Source organism: Papio anubis, chromosome 1 (genome assembly GCF_008728515.1).
Source record: "Papio anubis isolate 15944 chromosome 1, Panubis1.0, whole genome shotgun sequence".
Classification (NCBI taxonomy): domain Eukaryota; kingdom Metazoa; phylum Chordata; class Mammalia; order Primates; family Cercopithecidae; genus Papio; species Papio anubis.
The window spans coordinates 82,582,297-82,602,046 of NC_044976.1; the positions used below are offsets into that span (position 1 = coordinate 82,582,297).

The 19,750-nt window shown below is 33.9% G+C and overlaps 1 protein-coding gene across 21 annotated transcripts in view; it reads left to right on the forward strand.

The window, feature by feature from the left end:
* The window catches only part of PRKACB (protein kinase cAMP-activated catalytic subunit beta), a 166,308-nt gene that overhangs the window by 135,884 nt on the left and 10,674 nt on the right, over positions 1-19,750 (forward strand). For 15 of the 21 annotated variants that reach the window (XM_031650309.1, XM_031650301.1, XM_031650303.1 and 12 more), the window contains 2 exons: positions 205-327; positions 11,774-11,938. In XM_031650309.1, the coding sequence (XP_031506169.1) occupies positions 205-327; positions 11,774-11,938 (288 nt within the window). Of the gene's footprint in view, positions 1-204; positions 328-2,012; positions 2,831-11,773; positions 11,939-19,750 lie in introns of those variants that run through there. The other 6 variants (XM_031650320.1, XM_031650322.1, XM_031650329.1 and 3 more) reach the window with 3 other exon arrangements.

A 19,750-nucleotide genomic window follows, 5' to 3' on the forward strand; every position in this document is an offset into this window, starting at 1 on the left:
CAATATCTGGAAATCCTCTCCTTTATTTAATTTAAATCTGACCTGATACATTTGGTTCATTTTTAAATTCTGTCCTGAATAGCTGCTCAGCAATTGCTTTAAAAAAATTTTTATATGCTTCCAGATCATTTTGAAATTATCTTTGATTTCATTCTCTTCTGAGTAACTTAAATAACAGTTGACATTGGTGTTGATTTATCTCAGGGCTACAATAAGGCAGTGGATTGGTGGGCATTAGGAGTGCTAATCTATGAAATGGCAGCTGGCTATCCCCCATTCTTTGCAGACCAACCAATTCAGATTTATGAAAAGATTGTTTCTGGAAAGGTAAGTAAAATATTTTATTATTCCTCTCTTATTACTGTACATGAATTTTAAGCTTCATGTATTGAAACTATATTGTGTCATAATTATTATTCTACATTGGGAAAAATATAGAAAAACCTACAGTTGCTGCTCTTAATAGCATAAGAAATGAATCATTTCAGTTTCTTAAGAAAAAAAGGGCAATTTTATAAAGAAATTAACAAAACAGTAAAGCAATTTCTGTATTTAGTATTTTTACCACAAAGAACAGGATCATAGCCATAATTCCCAATATTCCTTCAAATAAATAAAAATAGTTTATTATTTCATACGTCTATCTTCATGGAGAAAAGTTTTTGGGGCTGTTTTATATGCCCTTCCATTTTCAGGAGAGACTTCTTGTTTTAATTATGTCCAATACTATAAAATTGGAAGTAAAAGTAAATACAAAATGAATAAGGCTTTTTAAGATGGAAATTTATAGAACTGACTTTAACAGAATTGTTCATATAGATTGTGATTATAATTGTCATTGGTTTTTAGCAAACACGGAAATAACATTAATTTTTCTTGAACATGAGTAGACTTATTATGTTGTAGTATTTTACATTTTGTAAATTTCTTTCTAAACCTTCCTTCTTTTGCACCTATAACCTCTAATTTTGCTTTCAAGAGTATTTTGTTTAGGGTCAATCATTTGTGCTTGCCTTAACTCAGACCTCAGATCTTTTTTAAAAAAGACCATATTCAATTCAATAGAAATGAGCTTGAATTTCCTGTCATGCAGCAAAAGAATAGGCTTTTAAACATTCCCAGAAGGAGACCTTCTATACATTAATGACAAAATATATGGGAAGGGGTATTTTGCTTATTTTCCCTTCTTTCTATTTCTACATGTTGTACTACTTTGTCTTTTCCTTCCCACATAGTCCTGTTTAGAATATGATCAGGAAATAGAGCATCAATCTTGATACCACGTTAGCCTGAGATGTTATATAGTTGAGGTTTTTTTGTTTTATTTTTTGTTTGTTTGTTTTGTATTTTGTGACCTTCTTAGGCAGAGATAAGCCTAATCAATCTGAAGAATCTTATAGGAGATAGAGGGAAAGTCTTTATTTCTTTGTATGTCAGCCATATTCAAGCTCTACATTTAGTGTGAAAGCTTACCCTTGACATCTATCAACTTACAGTTTCCATTGTTAACTATTCTCAAGGTACCCTGAATGTCGATAATGTGGTAATTTATCTTTTTTGCCAACACTCAAATTTAAATCATAGATGCTGCATAGCTGGGCTGTAGGAACAAGACACTTGCCAATAGAATTAGTCTATCCAATCGCCTAGAATATACATTTCAGCACAGTATTGTTCCCTATCTCAGAGTACATATGCAGTCTGCCTGGATCACAAGATTTTCCCTTGTATTTTGCCACATTTTATGTAGAAAGTTTTATGTATTACCAGTATTCACAAATTAGGTGACTGACTGAAGAATTTATACCTCAACTATGTCAAAGGTAAAAAAATAAATACCTCTTACAGATAAATAAACCAAGCTAGATGTTGAACACTGTGCACTGATAAAGGCAATACAGAAAAGCAGAATGCAGTATTTATTTAAACAAATATTAATATCACTGCTGTTCTTGTTACATTTGTAGATCTCTGGCTTCAGATTTCTTATCTTTGTAATTGTTTTCCCCCAGCAGAACTTTTGATATGAACAAAACAAAACTTTGAGAAAAATTAACAGACAAGGCAGTGATTTATTTTTGAAGAATTTGAGAAGTGTAGACTCTCAAGAGGACTAAAGGTCATATGAAGAATGATGAGAGAACCAAAATACATTAAAATCACAAATGGAAGAAGAATATTTTACTAATACAAAAACTAAGAATGTAAATATAATGTTTCAAATAATTTAATTGACAGTAATTATAAAGTTCTTGAATCTTTAGTATATTGCTTTTATTTATGCTTAACTTCATATAAGAAATGCAGTTTTCTAACAAGGATACTGTCATAACTAAATTTACATTTATTAAGAAAAACTGCTTTAGTTAAAATTAATGTATCTTCATCTTTATGCATTGGCCTCAATTTGCCAATCATTCTCTATTGGTTAAAATTTATATTCAGCTGTTTATGAATATATATTCATTTTATATCAAACTTTAAAATTTTGTATCTAATAATCTGCATATATTCTAAAATCATAACAGTCTAAATCGTAGGCACCTTATAAGAATAACAACATAAAACTTTATTATATCACAATATTCTGTTTTCCCCTTCATTTATTTAGAAGTGTGACAGGATATTTGGTGTACTTTTGTTTTTTAGCTAAAAGTACCAGATTATCTTTCCCCATATGGGACATAAAATTATCCCTATCTCTTACTCCCTTTACTCATCTAAAGTAGAAGTCATGAAAGCGGAATTTTTGCCATTAAAAGGCGCTGTATTATGTGAAGTTAGATTGTATTAACCATTTCCCAATAAATCATCTGTTTAAACACTCAGATTCAAACTAGAATGTGTCTCTATTCACATTGCAAAAATATTATTGTCTCTCTGGTTAGTAGCTAAAGCCAAATTGGAAACTAACTAGTTTTTTAAATTTTGCAAATTATTAAAAATCCAATTTGGTCTTATATTTGTGGATCCTCATATTTATATTTGCATTTGAACTTTTAATGGTTTTAATGATACATCATTTAAGAATGTGCTTTTCATTCAGAATTGTTTTTGTTGATTTTAGAAGCATATTATTTTATGCAACCACATCTTATATTGATTATATCCTCCATTCTGAAGTCATGTTATAAAGGTTATAGGTATCAATGACTTATCAAAGTTAAAGTTAAATTTATTAAGTGATAAATTCACTGAAGTACGTATATATGAACATTAGATTGTAAAATACTTTCTCTATTACAATATTTTAACTCAAGCTGGTATTTTTAAATGCACACAAAGATGATCAATCAACTTGTTAGATTCTCTCCTACACATATTTTGCCTTTAAAAAAACAGAGGAGGTGGTATTTAAATGTCAAATTATTCATGCAATGTTAGGGTTTGAGTCTACAAATTCATAGTTGAAAGAAAAGACTTATGATTCCTGCATTAACTATGCCTCATCCTAGCAATACATATGCTGAGTTTCTGTATGTAGTCTTTAAATTTCATGCCTCAGTGTCATGTACTCCATGACAAGAATCAGTTATGGTCTCTATAGCACCTCTATCTGGCTGCATTACCCATGTATATATAGAAAGTTTATATTGCAGTCAAAAATTATACTTGCATGTAAGGTACTTAAGTAACAGCTACTATGGAAACCATAACTTTAGAGCCCTTGGCTTATGTAATTAAAAAAAATTCTTAGCTTCAACATACCTAATGTAAATATTGTTCCATGCTTAATGAGTAACAATATATAAGGAGACATTATGCAAAATATAGAAGCATAAACATAAGCATATACTGAATGAGCAAAGAGTTGGTTAATTTTTCCTGAAGGGAAATTCAATATTTACATGAAGAGTAATTGATTATCAGCCCAATTGCTATTCCTTTCTGTCTCAGGGGTCCCTAAAACTATCTCCAGGTTTGGTAATTCACCAGGAGGACTCAACAAGATTCAGCATACAGTGGTACTTGAGGCTAAGATTTATTTCAACAAAAGGGTACAAAGTGAAGATAGCAAAAGTCCAGAAGACACCAGGCACAAGCTTTCAAGAGTCCTGTCCCAGGGCAGTCACAAGGGGTGCACATAATTCCTTCAGCAACAAACTCTGACAAGCGTTAAATTTTATCTACCAGCAATACTCATTAAATACTCAATGCCCAAGGTTTTCATTGGGGGTTGGTCACATATGCACCCTCTGCCTACTGCATGCCAAAATCCTAGGCCCCCAGAACAAAAATAGATGTTCAGAATAAATTATGTTGTTTGTACCAACAGTCTAGGCACAGTGAGCCACTCTAATCCTTTAGGGAAAGTTTCATATTGGTATAAAGACACTGGTACTATTCAAATTGCCAGACATCTCCCAAGGGCCAAACTTGTAAGCCGTTCTTTCTAAGGGTAGCAATCTCAGGCCTGCTATGTTAACTATTTTCTACACACATTCTGTTTCCTAAATAACATACACATATGCAGATATTCCACTACACTTTTTCTAAGATACTATTGTTAATGCTTTTGGGGAAATTACAATATCATTTACTACTTTGCTATGGCCATAGTTAAAGAGACTTAGAAGTACTCGGAAATCATTTTCATAAAACACAAAAGCAGTTTTACTCTTTTTGTAAAACCCAGGGCCAGTTTTAAACACTTCACTGTGGTTATTTAAAATTCTTATTAATACCTTCTTTGGTGACAGCTCTTGTGGTCCTATGAGCAAATAATCGCAAAACTGGCTTCTTATGTGAGAGCAGGGGGAGGGAGAATGGGGCAGATCATAATCCTCTGCAACCTTGTAGACTCATATCTACCACTGTTTCTGCATAGGTAAGGGAACAGAATAGAGAGCCCACAGATGCAGTACCAATATTTATAAATATTTTTAATGTCTTAGCTCTTTCTTTTCACATGTAGAATCCAGGCTGATTAAAGATACCCAGGTCTTATGAGGTAGTGTAGAACTCGGCACCATATCTACAACATGCCTAGTATATGAAAAGTTATTATGCCTGTTGAAAAATTGTCTAATGTATATGTTCATTTTTGATCAATCAGTTCTTTACTGGGATTGCAGATATTTTGAGAACTTATTGTACCTAATTTAGAAATAATTTGTTAAAATTTATCTCAACATGCTCATAGCCAGTAGTTAATAGATTATTGCTTCTTGGCTGTGTACAAACTCTTTTGAGTCATGTAAGCCTATAGTAAATTTTATCCCAATTCATAAAAGATAATGTTACTAGTTAAATGATCCTTTCTCCTGCCAATAACTGCAGAATAGCACTAAGATTTTTCCCTTCTTTCAAAGAACAACTTTGTAATTTCTGTGATTAAGCTTAGTGTAAACCAATTTGATTTGGCCTCATTTTATTTCTTTTTCTTATTATTATTTTTACTTTTTACTTTTTTGAAATGGAATCTTGCTGTGTTGCCCAGGCTGAAGTGTAGCGGCACAGTCTTGGCCCCCTGCAGCCTCTGCCTCCCATGTTCAAGTGATTCTCCTGCCTCAACCTCCTGAGTAGACTACAGGCATGTGCCACCACACCCGGCTAATTTTTGTGTTTTTTGTAGGGACAGGATTTCACTATGTTGGCCAGGCTGGTTTTGAAATCCTGACCTCAAGTGATCCACCTGTCTTGGCCTCTCAATTTACTTAATCAAATTACTGGGATTACAGGCATGAGCCATAGCACCCAGTCGGCCTTATTTTATTTCTAAAAGAAAAAACAGTCAGTAAACCAGATAGTGATTTTAAATCACTCAGTATGGATACCATGAACAACATGAATGGATTTACTTTTTGGTTGTAACTTCCTCTTGAATTTTTAGAAAATAATAGTTATTCCTAAAACTCAAATGTGCAAGACTTTATAATCAGTGCTGAAAGCAGAAAAAATATTCTGTTGAGTTTGCTCAATTCAGAGTGAGTTTTATAGTTCGTTTAACGTATTATATAATGTAATTTGATGGTAGTTTAGGATATCAGCCATATTGACAATGGTGTCTTTATAAAACAAAGTTATAGTAAGACATTTTCTCCCTCACTTTATCAAACTTAGGACCTTAAGAAAAGATGAAAGTGTTTGTTCTATAAATTAACAGGTGGAGCCTGAGACAAGAAGAAAGGAGGAACTTCCTATACTTTCCCAATGACTTTTCTAGCACAGACTGTCCTTGGCGCGTCTGTAAAAATAATGATAGATATGGCTGTCTTCCAAGTTCTTTCTTTAATTCAAAAATTCAGTTTCAGATCATTAAAATAGTATTCTAATGGGAAGGCTTAAAAAATGAAAACTGTGTTGAATTAATGTCTGCAAAATACTAGGCATAATACAAGGCAGTTTCATGTAAGTTACATAATTTCTTTTCATACCTGCCAGATGAGATATACTCTCATAGTTTTATAAATGAGGAAACTGAGACTCAGAAAGTTAAGAGTTTTCCCTAGATTGCAGAGCATGTATGTAGTGGAGTTGGGATTGGAACCCAGGAATTCTTTCTACTAAAGAAATAGCTTGGTAGAATTTTTAGGTGGCAAGGATGTTCAGTTTTATTTCATTTAACTCTCTAGTCCTGTATGTAGGTAAATCAAAAATCAGAATTACCCAAAGACAAAAGGTAGTTTGTGGCAAAGCAAGAAATAGAAGAATCTAGTTCAGTGATTCATTTGTTATTCCTTCACTTGGCTTCAGTGACTTTGTATCACTAATCATTCCCTCTCAATCTCCTTGGCTTGATCCTCTTCTCTTCTTTCTCTGCACTTCCTCAATGGGTGGTTTCATCCAGTCTCATGACTTAAATGCTCAGGACAATTCTCAAACTCATTTTTCCAGTCCATACGTGTTTCCGAAATTCCATACTCTTGTATCTAGTTTCTAACTTGAAATCTTCACTTGGATATCTAATATATACCTCAAATTCAACCTGTCTAAAACTGACAAGTTTTTGTCCTCTTTCCTACACTCCACCCACCCCCCTTCACGAAGCCTTCCCCGTCTAAACTGATGGCAGCTCCACCCTTTCAGTTGGTCAGGCCAAGACACATTGGAGTCCTCACTTCATATCTAATGCACAGGGAAACCATTTTTACTTTGTCTTTAGAATTTACAGAATTCAGCCACTTCTTACCACATCCACTGCTGTTGCTCTTAAGTGAGTCACTAGAGTGGTTCCTTAAAAATGTTAAATCATATCCTATTATTCTTTTTAAAACCTTGCAAGGATTCCCCATTTTCTTCAGAGTAAAAGTCAAACACCTTACAATGCAAAGTTTTATGAAGAAGATAGGATAACATTGTTAAAGGATCCCTCGGTTGCTAAGTTTTAATTGTCTTCTTCACTAGAATGTAAACTCCATGAAGTCAGAAATCTTCATCTTATTTTGTCTACTTATATAATCCAAGCACAAATTCCTGAGATATATTAGTAAGCACATAGTACTTGCTTAGTACAAGCATAACACATAGTAGAGGTTCAATGAATATTTGTCAAATTTCAATTCATGCATTCATTAAATACTTATGAAGCTCACAGTATGTGCCAGACCAGTTCTACATGCTGGATACAGCAAGTCAGTTGTGGTCTCTGGCTTCATGAAGCTTTCATGAAGTGTACTCTATCTTTGGTGTCTTTCCTGAGAGTTACTGACTCAAGAGGTCTTCTGTGGATTCAAAACATTTTTTTTAAGTATCACAAGTGATTTTGATAAACACCATGTGTTGAGAGCTTGTTTTGTGTATCTGTACCTCACTGGGGAATTAGATTTATTCTCCAGAAAATTTAATTAGAAAAATCAGAAGTAATATAGTCTCTAATGGTTGGAAAATATTCCTAAACAATAAATAATATTGAAGAAAAAAATACTGAAGAAAACACCTTGGGAGGTGTACATATCACAAACACCTATTTTATGTTATACAAACACTTCTTCCATGTTAAATGATGCCAGTTTCCCATAACCTTATCTCTCAGACCTAATGGCTAAATGATTTTAGACTGTCTTTCTCTTTTCAACATCTGGCTCTTTACATTTACTTTCACATTATTTGCCCTATCTTGGACTGGCAAAAAGCTCATAGGTATATGACAGGAAGATTAAGTTATTTTCCCAATAATTCCACTAACTGAGTTGGTAGTCTCACTGGAGCTCAGATTCCTTATCTTTAAAATGAGAGTTTAAACTCAAACTAAGCACCCTCTAGCTCCAATATTAGAAGATTTTGATTTCACTTTCTATAGTAGTTATAATTGATAATAATGATAAAAGTAATACCCTTTTGATATAGTTTTAAAGGAAAAATTAGATAGTCACTCTTCCCATCATAGAAGTCTTTAGTGTCTCGAGGTTGATGTATTACAAATAAAAGTTGTGCATTTAAAACAATTTTGTTGAAGTTATTTTCTGTTTTTCACTAATTCCGGTTTGATAAATCAACATGGCTCTTTGGAAAGTTCAGTCAACAAGGAAATTACATTTCAAGTTAAGTTTCAGAATAATCATGGGAAAAAATACTTTCACAATGACTTTCATTATTTCTCCCCCAAAATACTTTAAATACGTGACAGATTCCCATTATTAACATGGACTACTATGAGAGTGTGGGCTACCTGTGAGAATCTCTGGAGAAGAGGGTGTGATATGGAGGTGAGGAGGATATGTCCATAATTTGAAAAGGTTCCCAAATCATTCTGATATCTGCGGTCATGACCTCCCATCACTCCCCATTTGAGAATCACTGTTCTGAAGATTAAAGACACACACACACACACACACACACACACACAGAGTCAAGACCATCACTTTATTTGCATTCCAAAATAAAGAACTACATTATTTAGATGCTTTTATTTTTCATGCATTCTATTGCATATTACCTGAATTCCAAAGATAATTTATATGTAGTATATTACTGTCTGCTGTTTGAACATAATGAAAGAGATAACTGGTACATTACTATTGAACAGTTCACACAAATTTAATCCTAAACAAATATAGATGTACTTCAAATAAATTATTTCTTTGGAATCTAAATAAAGTTTAGATTTATCACTGGAAAAATCTGAGCTAACATACCCACTGGAAAAATGTCATGTTATCTTTAAAGTAGACAGTGTGCCTTTTGAATACCCCTTATTCTCTAGTTCTTACTTCATCTAGGTAAATGAGGAAATGTGCAGCAAAATAGTTTTAAGATGAAAATTTCAGTCTTTTAGAAGGTTCCTGATAATGACTATTTTTAAGTTATTGAATCATGGAAGGAGAATAAATAATTAAAAATATATACCCTGCAGTCAGTGTACCCAGTTTGGAATTACACCTTTACTAGTTATTAGCTCTGTAATCTTAGGCAAAATAATTTCTGTAGATCTCAATTGCTTCACCCCTACCTATAACATTTGGATAATAATCCAAATGTTATAGGATTTTATGAGCCAGTACACAAAGTGTTTAGCATAATGCCTAGCTTCTAGTAAACCATTGTGTCAAGAATAAAACTAGAGAAGGTAGAAGTTCACATACCTTACTGTTTTAGAACATAAAACTGCTCATAATCTAGGATAATAAAGGGCCTTGCAAAAATGAGATTTTGAGTTGCTAATTTGTATGAGTTGAGCCCCAATCCTGGTCATTTATTGACTATGAACCCTTTAAATAGTCTTTGGTTGCTTGATACAATATTAGTTTTCCTCTGGTATGATAATGATTTCAATTTACTGTATTGTTATTATTTACATTTAAAATGCTATGATCTTTTACTAGCATAGAAAATAAAACCTCTGCATAAAGTAGTGAACAGAGTTGAGAATAGTGCTTTTCAAGCTTTTATGTACATATGAATCCCTTGGCAATAAAAGCTCAGATTTTCAGGCCCAATACCCCTATCATCTGAGGCAAGCCACAGGAATCCACATTTCTATCCTTTTGTCTCCCAGTTTATTCTGATGTGCATGGGTCCTAGGACCAGATTTTGAGAGAATTTACTTATAGAATAGCACAAAAGTGGCAGTCAAAAGCTATGGTTTTGAATTTAACTGTACTATAAAACCTATCTTTGCATGCTGATGATTTAACTTCTACTTTGAGAACATGAGAATGTCTGTCAAGTATGTTGAGCTTTTAGAAAGTCAGAATATAAATTAAGGAGTCTATATATTTGAAGACAGTGTAATAAAGAGCAAAATTCATGAAGATACAAATCATGACTAGATTTCTAGTCCCAATTGTGCCACTTTATGGCCTGATGACTGGGGAAGCTATACCCAGTAACATTGCTGAATCTTAGTTTCTCCATCTTTAAAATGGAGATAATACCATATTCACTGAATTTGTCCTATCCAACTAGATTGTAAGTTGCATGAAATCAGAGACTTGCCTGGTTTTGCTCACTGCTCTATATCCAGCACCTAGAATAGTGCCTGGCATGTAGTAGGTACTCAATAAATAATTGTAAAATGGATGAACTACAGTATTTGAAATAGTCTAATAAATACTGAGAATAAAAATGGCACAGTACCTTCCCTCAGAAGCTCAGAGCCTGGGGGAGACAGAAATATGCACAAATACTACAGCATAGTTGAATAAGTAAATGTATTATAAAGAGCAACTGAGGTAATATAATGATGCACTATGTAAATTATGTAGTGGTAGCACTTGTAGAGAAACAAAATAAGAATGCAGAGAGTTCGGGAATGGGTCTCTTAACCCTTTAAAGTATTTTCTACAAAGGTGCTATGATCAATTTGTAGTTGAGGCCGTAATAATCCAGATATGTATACACATACATGTGTGCATACATATGTGTGTATGACAGGGAAAAGGGTGGTGGAAGGGATTTAACACAAGTTGGAAAGGATAGTGGGGAGGTGGTAGTGATGACAAAAAAGAATAAGGAGGCATAGATGCAGCTATTCTCTCATCCTTTGGTGGTACCCATTTTAATTTTTTTAGTACCCATATCAATGAAACAGTAAGAACCGGAAGTTAGGTTGGTATAGAAGAGAAGAATGTGTTTAAACAAAACAAAATGAAAAATAGACTTAGGTTTCCTATAAATGTTACTTTAACCTTATTGATTGCCAAAAATCTTCACTTATTTGGGGGTTTCCAGTTGTTTTTAAGGCTGGAGGCCAGTCTAGTATTTTTGTAAAGTCTTCACAAGTTAGTAGGTAGAAAAATGCTTTTAAACCAGTCTAAATCATTTTTAAACTGTTGCATAATAGGAGAATTATTTTTAAAAGCCAACCTCTGATAAATGAAAAATTTTTCCTATGCTGTGAAAGGCAGTGTGGGTTTTTACAACCATTTTTAGACTTCCTTTTTGATAGATCTCTTTTCAAAATGTACATACTGATTTCCTTCATATGCTGGTTCTTCTATTTATATTACAAAGTTAAATTTGTATATCTTTGAGACACAGATTTGTAATGTACGATCCAAAGAGATTGCTCTTAAAGATAGGTGAACCTTCTGATATTTTGCAAAAGTTCTGTAGGTATGCACATTTTTCTGGAGACTGCTCCATGTTCTTAAAGACATCATGACCAAAGCAAGGCCCTAAGAGAACAGGTTTAGTTCATTCACCCAAGTAATTCTCTCCTTTAGGACTACTGTGGGGACTGTAACATGTAGTTAAAAGTATATGAAGGTCATCGCTCCATATTTTTGTTCATATAATGGCTTGTTGCCTTAAAAAAAAGACTTTATGAAATCAAAACAGAAATATCCTGAGTCTTAGAATGTGTGTTTTACCAAATGGTGTGTTTGTGTAGGTCCGATTCCCATCCCACTTCAGTTCAGATCTCAAGGACCTTCTACGGAATCTGCTGCAGGTGGATTTGACCAAGAGATATGGAAATCTAAAGAATGGTGTCAGTGATATAAAAACTCACAAGTGGTTTGCCACGACAGATTGGATTGCTATTTACCAGAGGAAGGTGAGACTTTCTTTTTTAATTTAAAAGCTTTTTTAAAGTTGGTGTTTAAATTATATGTGGTGGAGATATTTTCAACTTAACACATAGTTTTAATTTTTTTACCTTTTGAATTAATCTTGTGCAGGATCTAAAGTACTTTACAGCCCATAACTTAAAAATGAGTTTCCTCCTAGAATTTTTTTTTTTTTTTGAGGTGGAGTCTCACTCTGTAGTCCACGCTGGAGTGCAGTGGCACAATATCGGCTCACTGCAACCTCCGCCTCCTGGGTTCAAGTGATTCTCCTGCTTCAGCCTCTCGAGTAGCTGGGACTACGGGTGCATGCCATCATACCTGGCTAATTTTTTTGTATTTTTAGTAGAGACAGGGTTTCACTATGTTGGCCAGGCTGGTGTTGAACTCCTGACCTCAAGTGATCTGCCCGCCTCAGCCTCCCAAAGAGCTGGGATTACAGGCATAAGCCACCACGCCTGGCCCTACCTAGCTTTAAAAGAAAGCATATATGCTATTTTGACCATCAACCTGAAATGTTTCCTTTGTTAAATTTTTCCTATCTATGCCTGTTACACTTCACAAAACTGTGGAAATTATATATTAGGCAGTGTCCTAAGGGTTTTCAAAACTGATGTGAAGCCACATTAGGAAGATATATAAATAAATGTAGTTGCCCATCCAGAATTGGCATGTGCCAGATATATAACAACATTTAATTGCTAGTTTCATCCCTTTTTAGTCTTCATTTTGACCTCCCTGTGGCATTTATCAGGATTACACATTTTTTTATCTAGTGTTTCCCAAACAGACCATGCTTTTTTACACTTGTGCCTGTGTAAATTTTTTTTCCTTTACTCAGAATGACTTTTCCCATTTGTGCATCTGCCATACTCTTATTTATCTTTTAAGATTTAGTTTAAATATCACCTCTGATATTTTTCTCTGATGGGTATTCTTTATTAATATCTTACATGGTCACTGTTGTTTTAAAACATTTCATTGAGAACAGGTACCATATCTTACTTTTTTTTCATATTGCTATCATCTGGAAAGAGCTTTATGCTTGGTATATGCTCACTGAATGTTTGCTCATTGACTTAAATGAGCATTGGTCTCCCTTTAGGGATGCAACTTTCTTTTATCCATTTGAAAGCTAATTTGAACATAATTCATACAAATAGGGGTTTTAATTCATGCTTTTTTGGGAGGTCAAAACAAATTATCCAAAGTTACAACTTTTTTCCTTTTAACAATTATTTATTCACATTAAAATTTTTTCCAAATAGTTATCAGGTCCCTGCTTGTGTGTTAGGTATTCTGCAAGGTGCTGAGAATACAATGATGAGTAAAACCAACCTTTATTCCTGCCCATATGAAGCTTATCCTTCCAGGGGACAGGGAGATTAGTCAGATGGTCATATAAATAAATGTAGAGGTACTATACTTTGAGAAATGTGGAAATTCAGAATAACTTTGCACCTGAGTTTTTTGAGATTTGTTTTGTTTGGTCTTTTGTTTGACTCTTTGCTTGCTAAAGGGATTCTTAGTGTTAGAAATTCAGGCAACTTGAAGGCTTGAATATGAGTATAGATCAAGTTAATCGCTGACATTATTATACTACCATAATAAAATAGAGAACAAACCCCAGCTAAACAGTAGCATATTTAAAAGAAAGTAGTATTGTTTTTTGTTTTGTTTTGTTTTGTTTTGCTACACAAGTTACCAGTATAACAGTTGTGGTAACAGTAATATATTAATTGATAGTAGTTATCATTTCACTATTGTAATAATTTGAGACATTTTAGAAAAGATTTTGCTGCACTGAATTACCTTTATCTCTCATTTTGCTTCTTAAATAATTAAAGATAATTTGCATGAATAAAGTGTTTTCATTTTGAATTATTTAATCTTTTTTTTCTTTTTTTCATAAAACCAAAACTTCTAATGTTTTAGAGACTTGTCATCTTTAATAATGCTGTGCAACTACATGATTGAGTTTCCTTAAGGAGAAAAAAAATTAATGCTCTAATTAAGTATTAAAAGCACAGTTTTTCTAATTTATATATTTTACAAACGATTACAGTAACAAGCTGGGTGCCTTGGCTCACACCTGAAATCCTAACACTTTGGGAGGCCAAGGTGGGTGGATTGGTTGAGTCTCACTCAAGAGTTTGAGACCAGCCTGGGCAACATGGCAAAACCCCGTCTCCACAAAAAATACAAAAACTAGCTGGGTGTGATGGCTCATCCCTGTAGTCCCAGCTACTTGGGAGACTGAGGCAGGAGAATTGCTTGAGCCTGGGAGATTGGGGCTACAGTGAGCTGTGATTATGCCACTGCACTCCAGCCTGGGCGACAGAACAAGACCCTGTCTCAAAGAAATAAATAAATAAATAAAGATTACAAAAACAAAACAATTAAATAATTTTAAAATGCAGCAAAAAGAAAATATAGCCAGACCAAAACAATGTGAATGCAATACAGCCTGTCTCACAGGAGGGATCCAGAAACTCTCTGTTAAGTTCATGAATCATGGCTGTTAGCATTATTATCGCAAATAGATGTGTTACATAGTCAATAATAAGATTCATAGCACTTTGAAATAGATTTAGATTTCATAAAAGCTGTTTGTTTTTTATATTTTTTCTAAATTTGCTAGCATCAATGCAATACTGTATAATTAATAAAAGCAACTCCCTATAACTTCTGCTTTCAGTCTTCACAATAATCCTGTGAAATAAGTGATACCATTTCCCCATTTTACTGATGTGGAAATCAGCTCAGAGAGGTTAACTAATTTAAACATAATCATGCAGCTGCTAAGTAATACCTATATTTGATCCCAGGTTCTTCAGATTCTCAATTCCAGGTCACATTATCCCTTTAAAGTCCTTTTGGTATGATTCTTAAAATCAAACTCCAAACCACTAAACAATAAATTGTTTCACAAGATTTTCATGAATTTTAGATATATCATCTTCTTAACTTTTATGCTTTGAGCATTTTGGGAGTAGGAAGACTGTCTCAGAAGGCAGCAAAAAAAGAGAAGGAACTGTGGGGTTAGGTAGACGTTGATCTGAATCCCTGATCAACCAATCATTAGCAGTATGATCATGAACAAATGATTTAACCTCTCTAAAGCATCAGTTTTAGCACCCTTAAATTTTGAATTTGGATAGAGAATACAAAAGGAAGAGTAGTTTGGTGAGAAAGATTAGATAGATTGGCCCAGCCTCCATTTTCCTTTCTGGTTGAGATATGTTTCATATACTTATAACCAGGTAATTTATCAAGCAAATGAATTTGAAATTATCGTAATTCCACCATCCAAATAGAACCTAGTATTTGGCATATGTCTTTTTACTTTTTTTTCCTGTGCTCTTCATCACTGCAGTCCAGTCCTATGAGCTCAGTAGCCAATTAAGATCTACCTCCTCCAACCCTGCACTTGACCCTTTCCTTCAGTCTCTTATATCACAGTTGCTACATACTACATAATTACATCTGAGTGACTTACTGCCATATTTTACAATCGTTTTAAAACAGGCCAGGTGCAGTGGCTCACACCTGTAATCCCATCAGTTTAGGAAGCCACAGTAGGAGGATCACTTGAGCCAGGAGTTCAAGACCAGGTGGGCAACATAGTGAGACGTCATCTCTTCAGAAAATAAAAAAGAATTAGCCAGGTGTGGTGGCACACACTTGGTCCCAGCTACTCTGGAGGCTGAGGCAGGAGGATCACTTAAGCTGCAGTGAGCCATGATCATGCCACTGCACTCCAGCCTGGTTTACAGAGCTGAGACCCTGTCTCTAAAAGAAGAAAAAATATCCTACTCCACAATAAGTGTGTCTATTGAACTTGTATTTTCTTTCAGTGCTTTCTGAACTCTAACTTATTTTTTGTTCTTGTATAATAATTAACCAGTTTTGCCCTCCATATTTATTGAATAATTCTTATTTGGCCTCTTATCTGAAATTCTACCTTTACTAATGTTAAATTAATATATACATCTGTCTATTTCTGAACTTTTTTATTTTTATTGATGCATACTATTTTTATATATTCATGAAGTACATGTTATATTTTAATAGATGCATAGTATGTGTAGTGACCAAAGCTGGGTATTAGAATATCCAGTACCTTGATCGTTTATTATTTCTTTTTGTTGGGAACATTTCAAATTTTCTGTTCCAGTTACTTTGAAATATACAACATATTGTTGTGAAATATACAATATAACCACGCTGCTGTGCTATCAAATGCTAGAACTTATTCCTTCTGTCTAACTGTATGTTTGTTCTCAGTACCTTAGTCCTCTTCATCCCTTCCCCCAACACACATCCTTCCCAGCCTCTGGTAGCTGTCTTTCTATACTTTGCTTCTAAGAGATCAACTTTTTGAGGCTCCACATATAAGTAAGAGCATGTGATATTGTCTTTCCATGCCTGGCTGATTTCACTTTACAGAATGATCTGTTTCCATCCATGTTGCTACAAATGACAAGATTTCATTCTTTTTTTACAGCCAAATAGTATTCCTATATATATTACATTTTCTTTACCCATTCATCTGTTGAAGGACACTTAGGTTGATTCCATATCTTTGCTGTTATGCATAGTGCTGCAATAAACATGAGGATTCAGGTATTGCTTTGATATACTGATTTCCTTTGGATTAGTGGAATTGCTGAATTGTATGATAGTTTTATTTTTAGATGTTTGAAAAATCTCTATGCTGTTTTCCATAGTGGCTGTACTAACTTACCTTTCTACCAACAGTGTATAAGAATTCCCTTTTCTCTACATCCCTTCCAGCACTTGGTATTTTTTGTCTTTTTGATAATAGCCATTCCTCCCGGTATGATGATATCTCACTGTGGTTTTGATTTGCATTTCCCTGATGATTAATGGTGTTGAGCGTTTTTTCATGTAGTGGTTGGCCATTGTAAGTCTGGTTTTGAGAAATGTGTACACATATCCTTTACCCATTTTAATTAGATTATTTATTTTTGGCTATTGAATTATTGGAGTTCCTTGTATATTCTGGATATTAGTCCCTTCTTGGATGAATAGTTTGCAAATAGTTTCTCCCATTCAACAGGTTGTCTCTTTACTCTTTTGATTGTCTCCTTTGCTCTGCAAAAACTTTTAATTTAATATAGCCCCATGTGCCTATTTTTGTTTTTATTGCTTGTGCTTTTCAGGACTTAGCCATAAACTCTTTTTTGTTCGTTAGGTTTTTTTGTTTATTTATTTATTTATTTATGAGTTGGAGTTTCGCTCTTGTTGCCCAGGCTAGAGTGCAATGGCACGATCTCAGCTCACTGCACCCTCCACCTCCTGGGTTCAAGTGATTCTCCTGCCTCAGCCTCCCAAGTAGCTGGGATTACAGGTGCCCACAACCATGTCCAGCTAATTTTTTTATTTTTAGTAGAGACAGGGTTTCACCATGTTGGTCAGGCTGGTCTCAAACTCCTGACCTGCCTCAGCCTCCCAAAGTGCTGGGATTACAGGCGTGAGCCACCGTGCCCCACCCATAAAATCTTTAACTAGACCAATGTTCTAGAGCATTTCCCCTGTGTTTTCTTCTAGTATTGTTATGGTTTGGGGCTTTATTTTTAAGTACTTAATTCATTTTGAGTTGACTTGGGGATATGGTGAGAGAGAGGGGTCTAGTTTCAGTCTTCTGCATATGGATATCCAGTTTTTCCAGCACCATGTATTGAAGAGAGTCCTTTCCCCACTGTATGTTCTTGATGCCTTTGTCAAAAATCAGTTAATTGTAATACGTGGGTTTATTTCCGGGTTCTCTATTCTGTTCCATGGGTCTCTGTGTCTGTTTTTATATCACTACCATGCTGTTTTAGTTACTATAGCTTTGTAGTATATTTTGAAGTCAGGTAGCATGATGCCTCCAGCGTTGCTCTTTTTGCTGTGGATTCCTTTGGCTATTCAGGCTCTTGTGTGGTTCCATACAAATTTTAGGATTTTTTTTCTATTTCTGTGAAGACTATCGTTGGTATTTTGATAGGAATTGCATTGAATCTGTAAATTGCTTTGCATAGTTGATCATTTTAATATATTTATTTTTCTGATTCATGACCATGGAATGTCTTTCCATTTGTTTCTGTCCTTTTTAATTTCTTTCATCAGTGTTTTGTAGTTTTTCTTGTAGAGGTCTTTCAATTTCTTGGTTAAATTTATTCCTATCTATTTTATTTTATTTTGTTTTGTTTTTTTGTAGCTATTATAAATGGAATTATATTCCTGATTTCTTTCTTGGCTAGATTATTATTGGTGTATGGAAATGTCACTGATTTTGTATGTTCATTTTGTATTCTGCACCTTTACTTAATTTGTTTATCAGTTCTAAGAATATTCTGCTGGAGTCTTTAGGTTTTTCTGTATGTAAGATTGTCATCTGAAAGGAGGGGCAGTTTGGCTTTTTCGTTTTCTATTTAGATGCCTTGTATTTCTTTCTCTTCCCTGATTGATCTGGCTAGGACTTCCATTACTATGTTGATTAGGAGTGGTGAAAGTGGACTTTGTTGTCTTGGTCCCATTCTTAGAGGAAAGTCTTTCAACTTTTCCTCATTCAATATGTTAGCTGTGAATTTGTCACATATGATCTTTATTATGTTGAGGAATGCCTCTTCTATGCCTAATTTGTTGAGAGTTTTTGTCAGGAGGGGATGTTGGCTTTCATCTAATGCTTTTTTATGCATCTATTAAGATAATCATATGATTTTTCTTGTTCATTCTACTAAAGTGATGTATCATGTTAATTGATTTGCATATATTGATCCATCCTTGCATCCCTGAGATAAATCCCACTTGATCATGTTATATTATATATTTGTTGTGTTATTGGATTTTTGTTTGCTAGTATTTTGTTAAAAATTTTTGTGTCTATATTTGTCAGAGGTGTTGGTCTGTAGTGTTCTTTTTTTTGTTGTTCACTTGTCTGGTTTTGTATCAGAGTACTGCTGGCCTCGTAGAATAAGTTAAGAAGAATTCTCTCTTCTTTAATTTTTTGGAATAATTTGAGATGAATTGATGCTAATTCTTCTTTATAAAGTTGATAAAATTGAACAGTAAAGCCATGCAGCCCTGGGCTTTTCTTCAATGTTTGATGGTAATCTTTTTATTACATATTCAATCTGTTCCTCATTATTGGTCTGTTCAGATTTTCTATTTCTTTCTGGTTCAGTCTATTTCTATTTCTTATAGGTTGTATGTGTCCAAGAATGTATCTGTTTCCTCTAGGTTTTCCAGTTAGTTAGCATATAGTTGCTCATGATAGTCTCCAATGATCTCCTGTATTTCTGTGGTGTCAGTTGTAACATATTTTTCGTTTCTGATTTTGTTAACTTGGATCTTCTCTCTTTTTTTCTTGGTTAGTCTAGCTAGCAGTTTATCAATTTTGGTTATTTTTTCAAAAAAAAAATCCCTTTCATTTTGATGATCCTTTGTATGTTTTTTCTATATTTCATTTAGTTGTACTCTGATCTTTATTATTTCTTTCCTTCTACTAATTTTGTTTGGTTTGTTCTTGCTTTTCTAGTTCCTTGAGGTACATTATTAGGTTGCTTATTTGAAATCTTTATACTTTTTGGTGTTTATTGCTATAAACCTCCCCTTAGCCCTGCTTTTGTTATATTCCATAGGTTTTGGTATATTGTGTTTTCATTTTTCTTTGCTTTAAGATTTTTTTTTATTTCTTTCTTAATTTCTTCATTAGCCCAATAGTCATTCAGAAGCGTATTGTTTCATTTCCATCAATTTGTAGTTTCCAAAGTGCTTCTTGTTACTGATTTCTA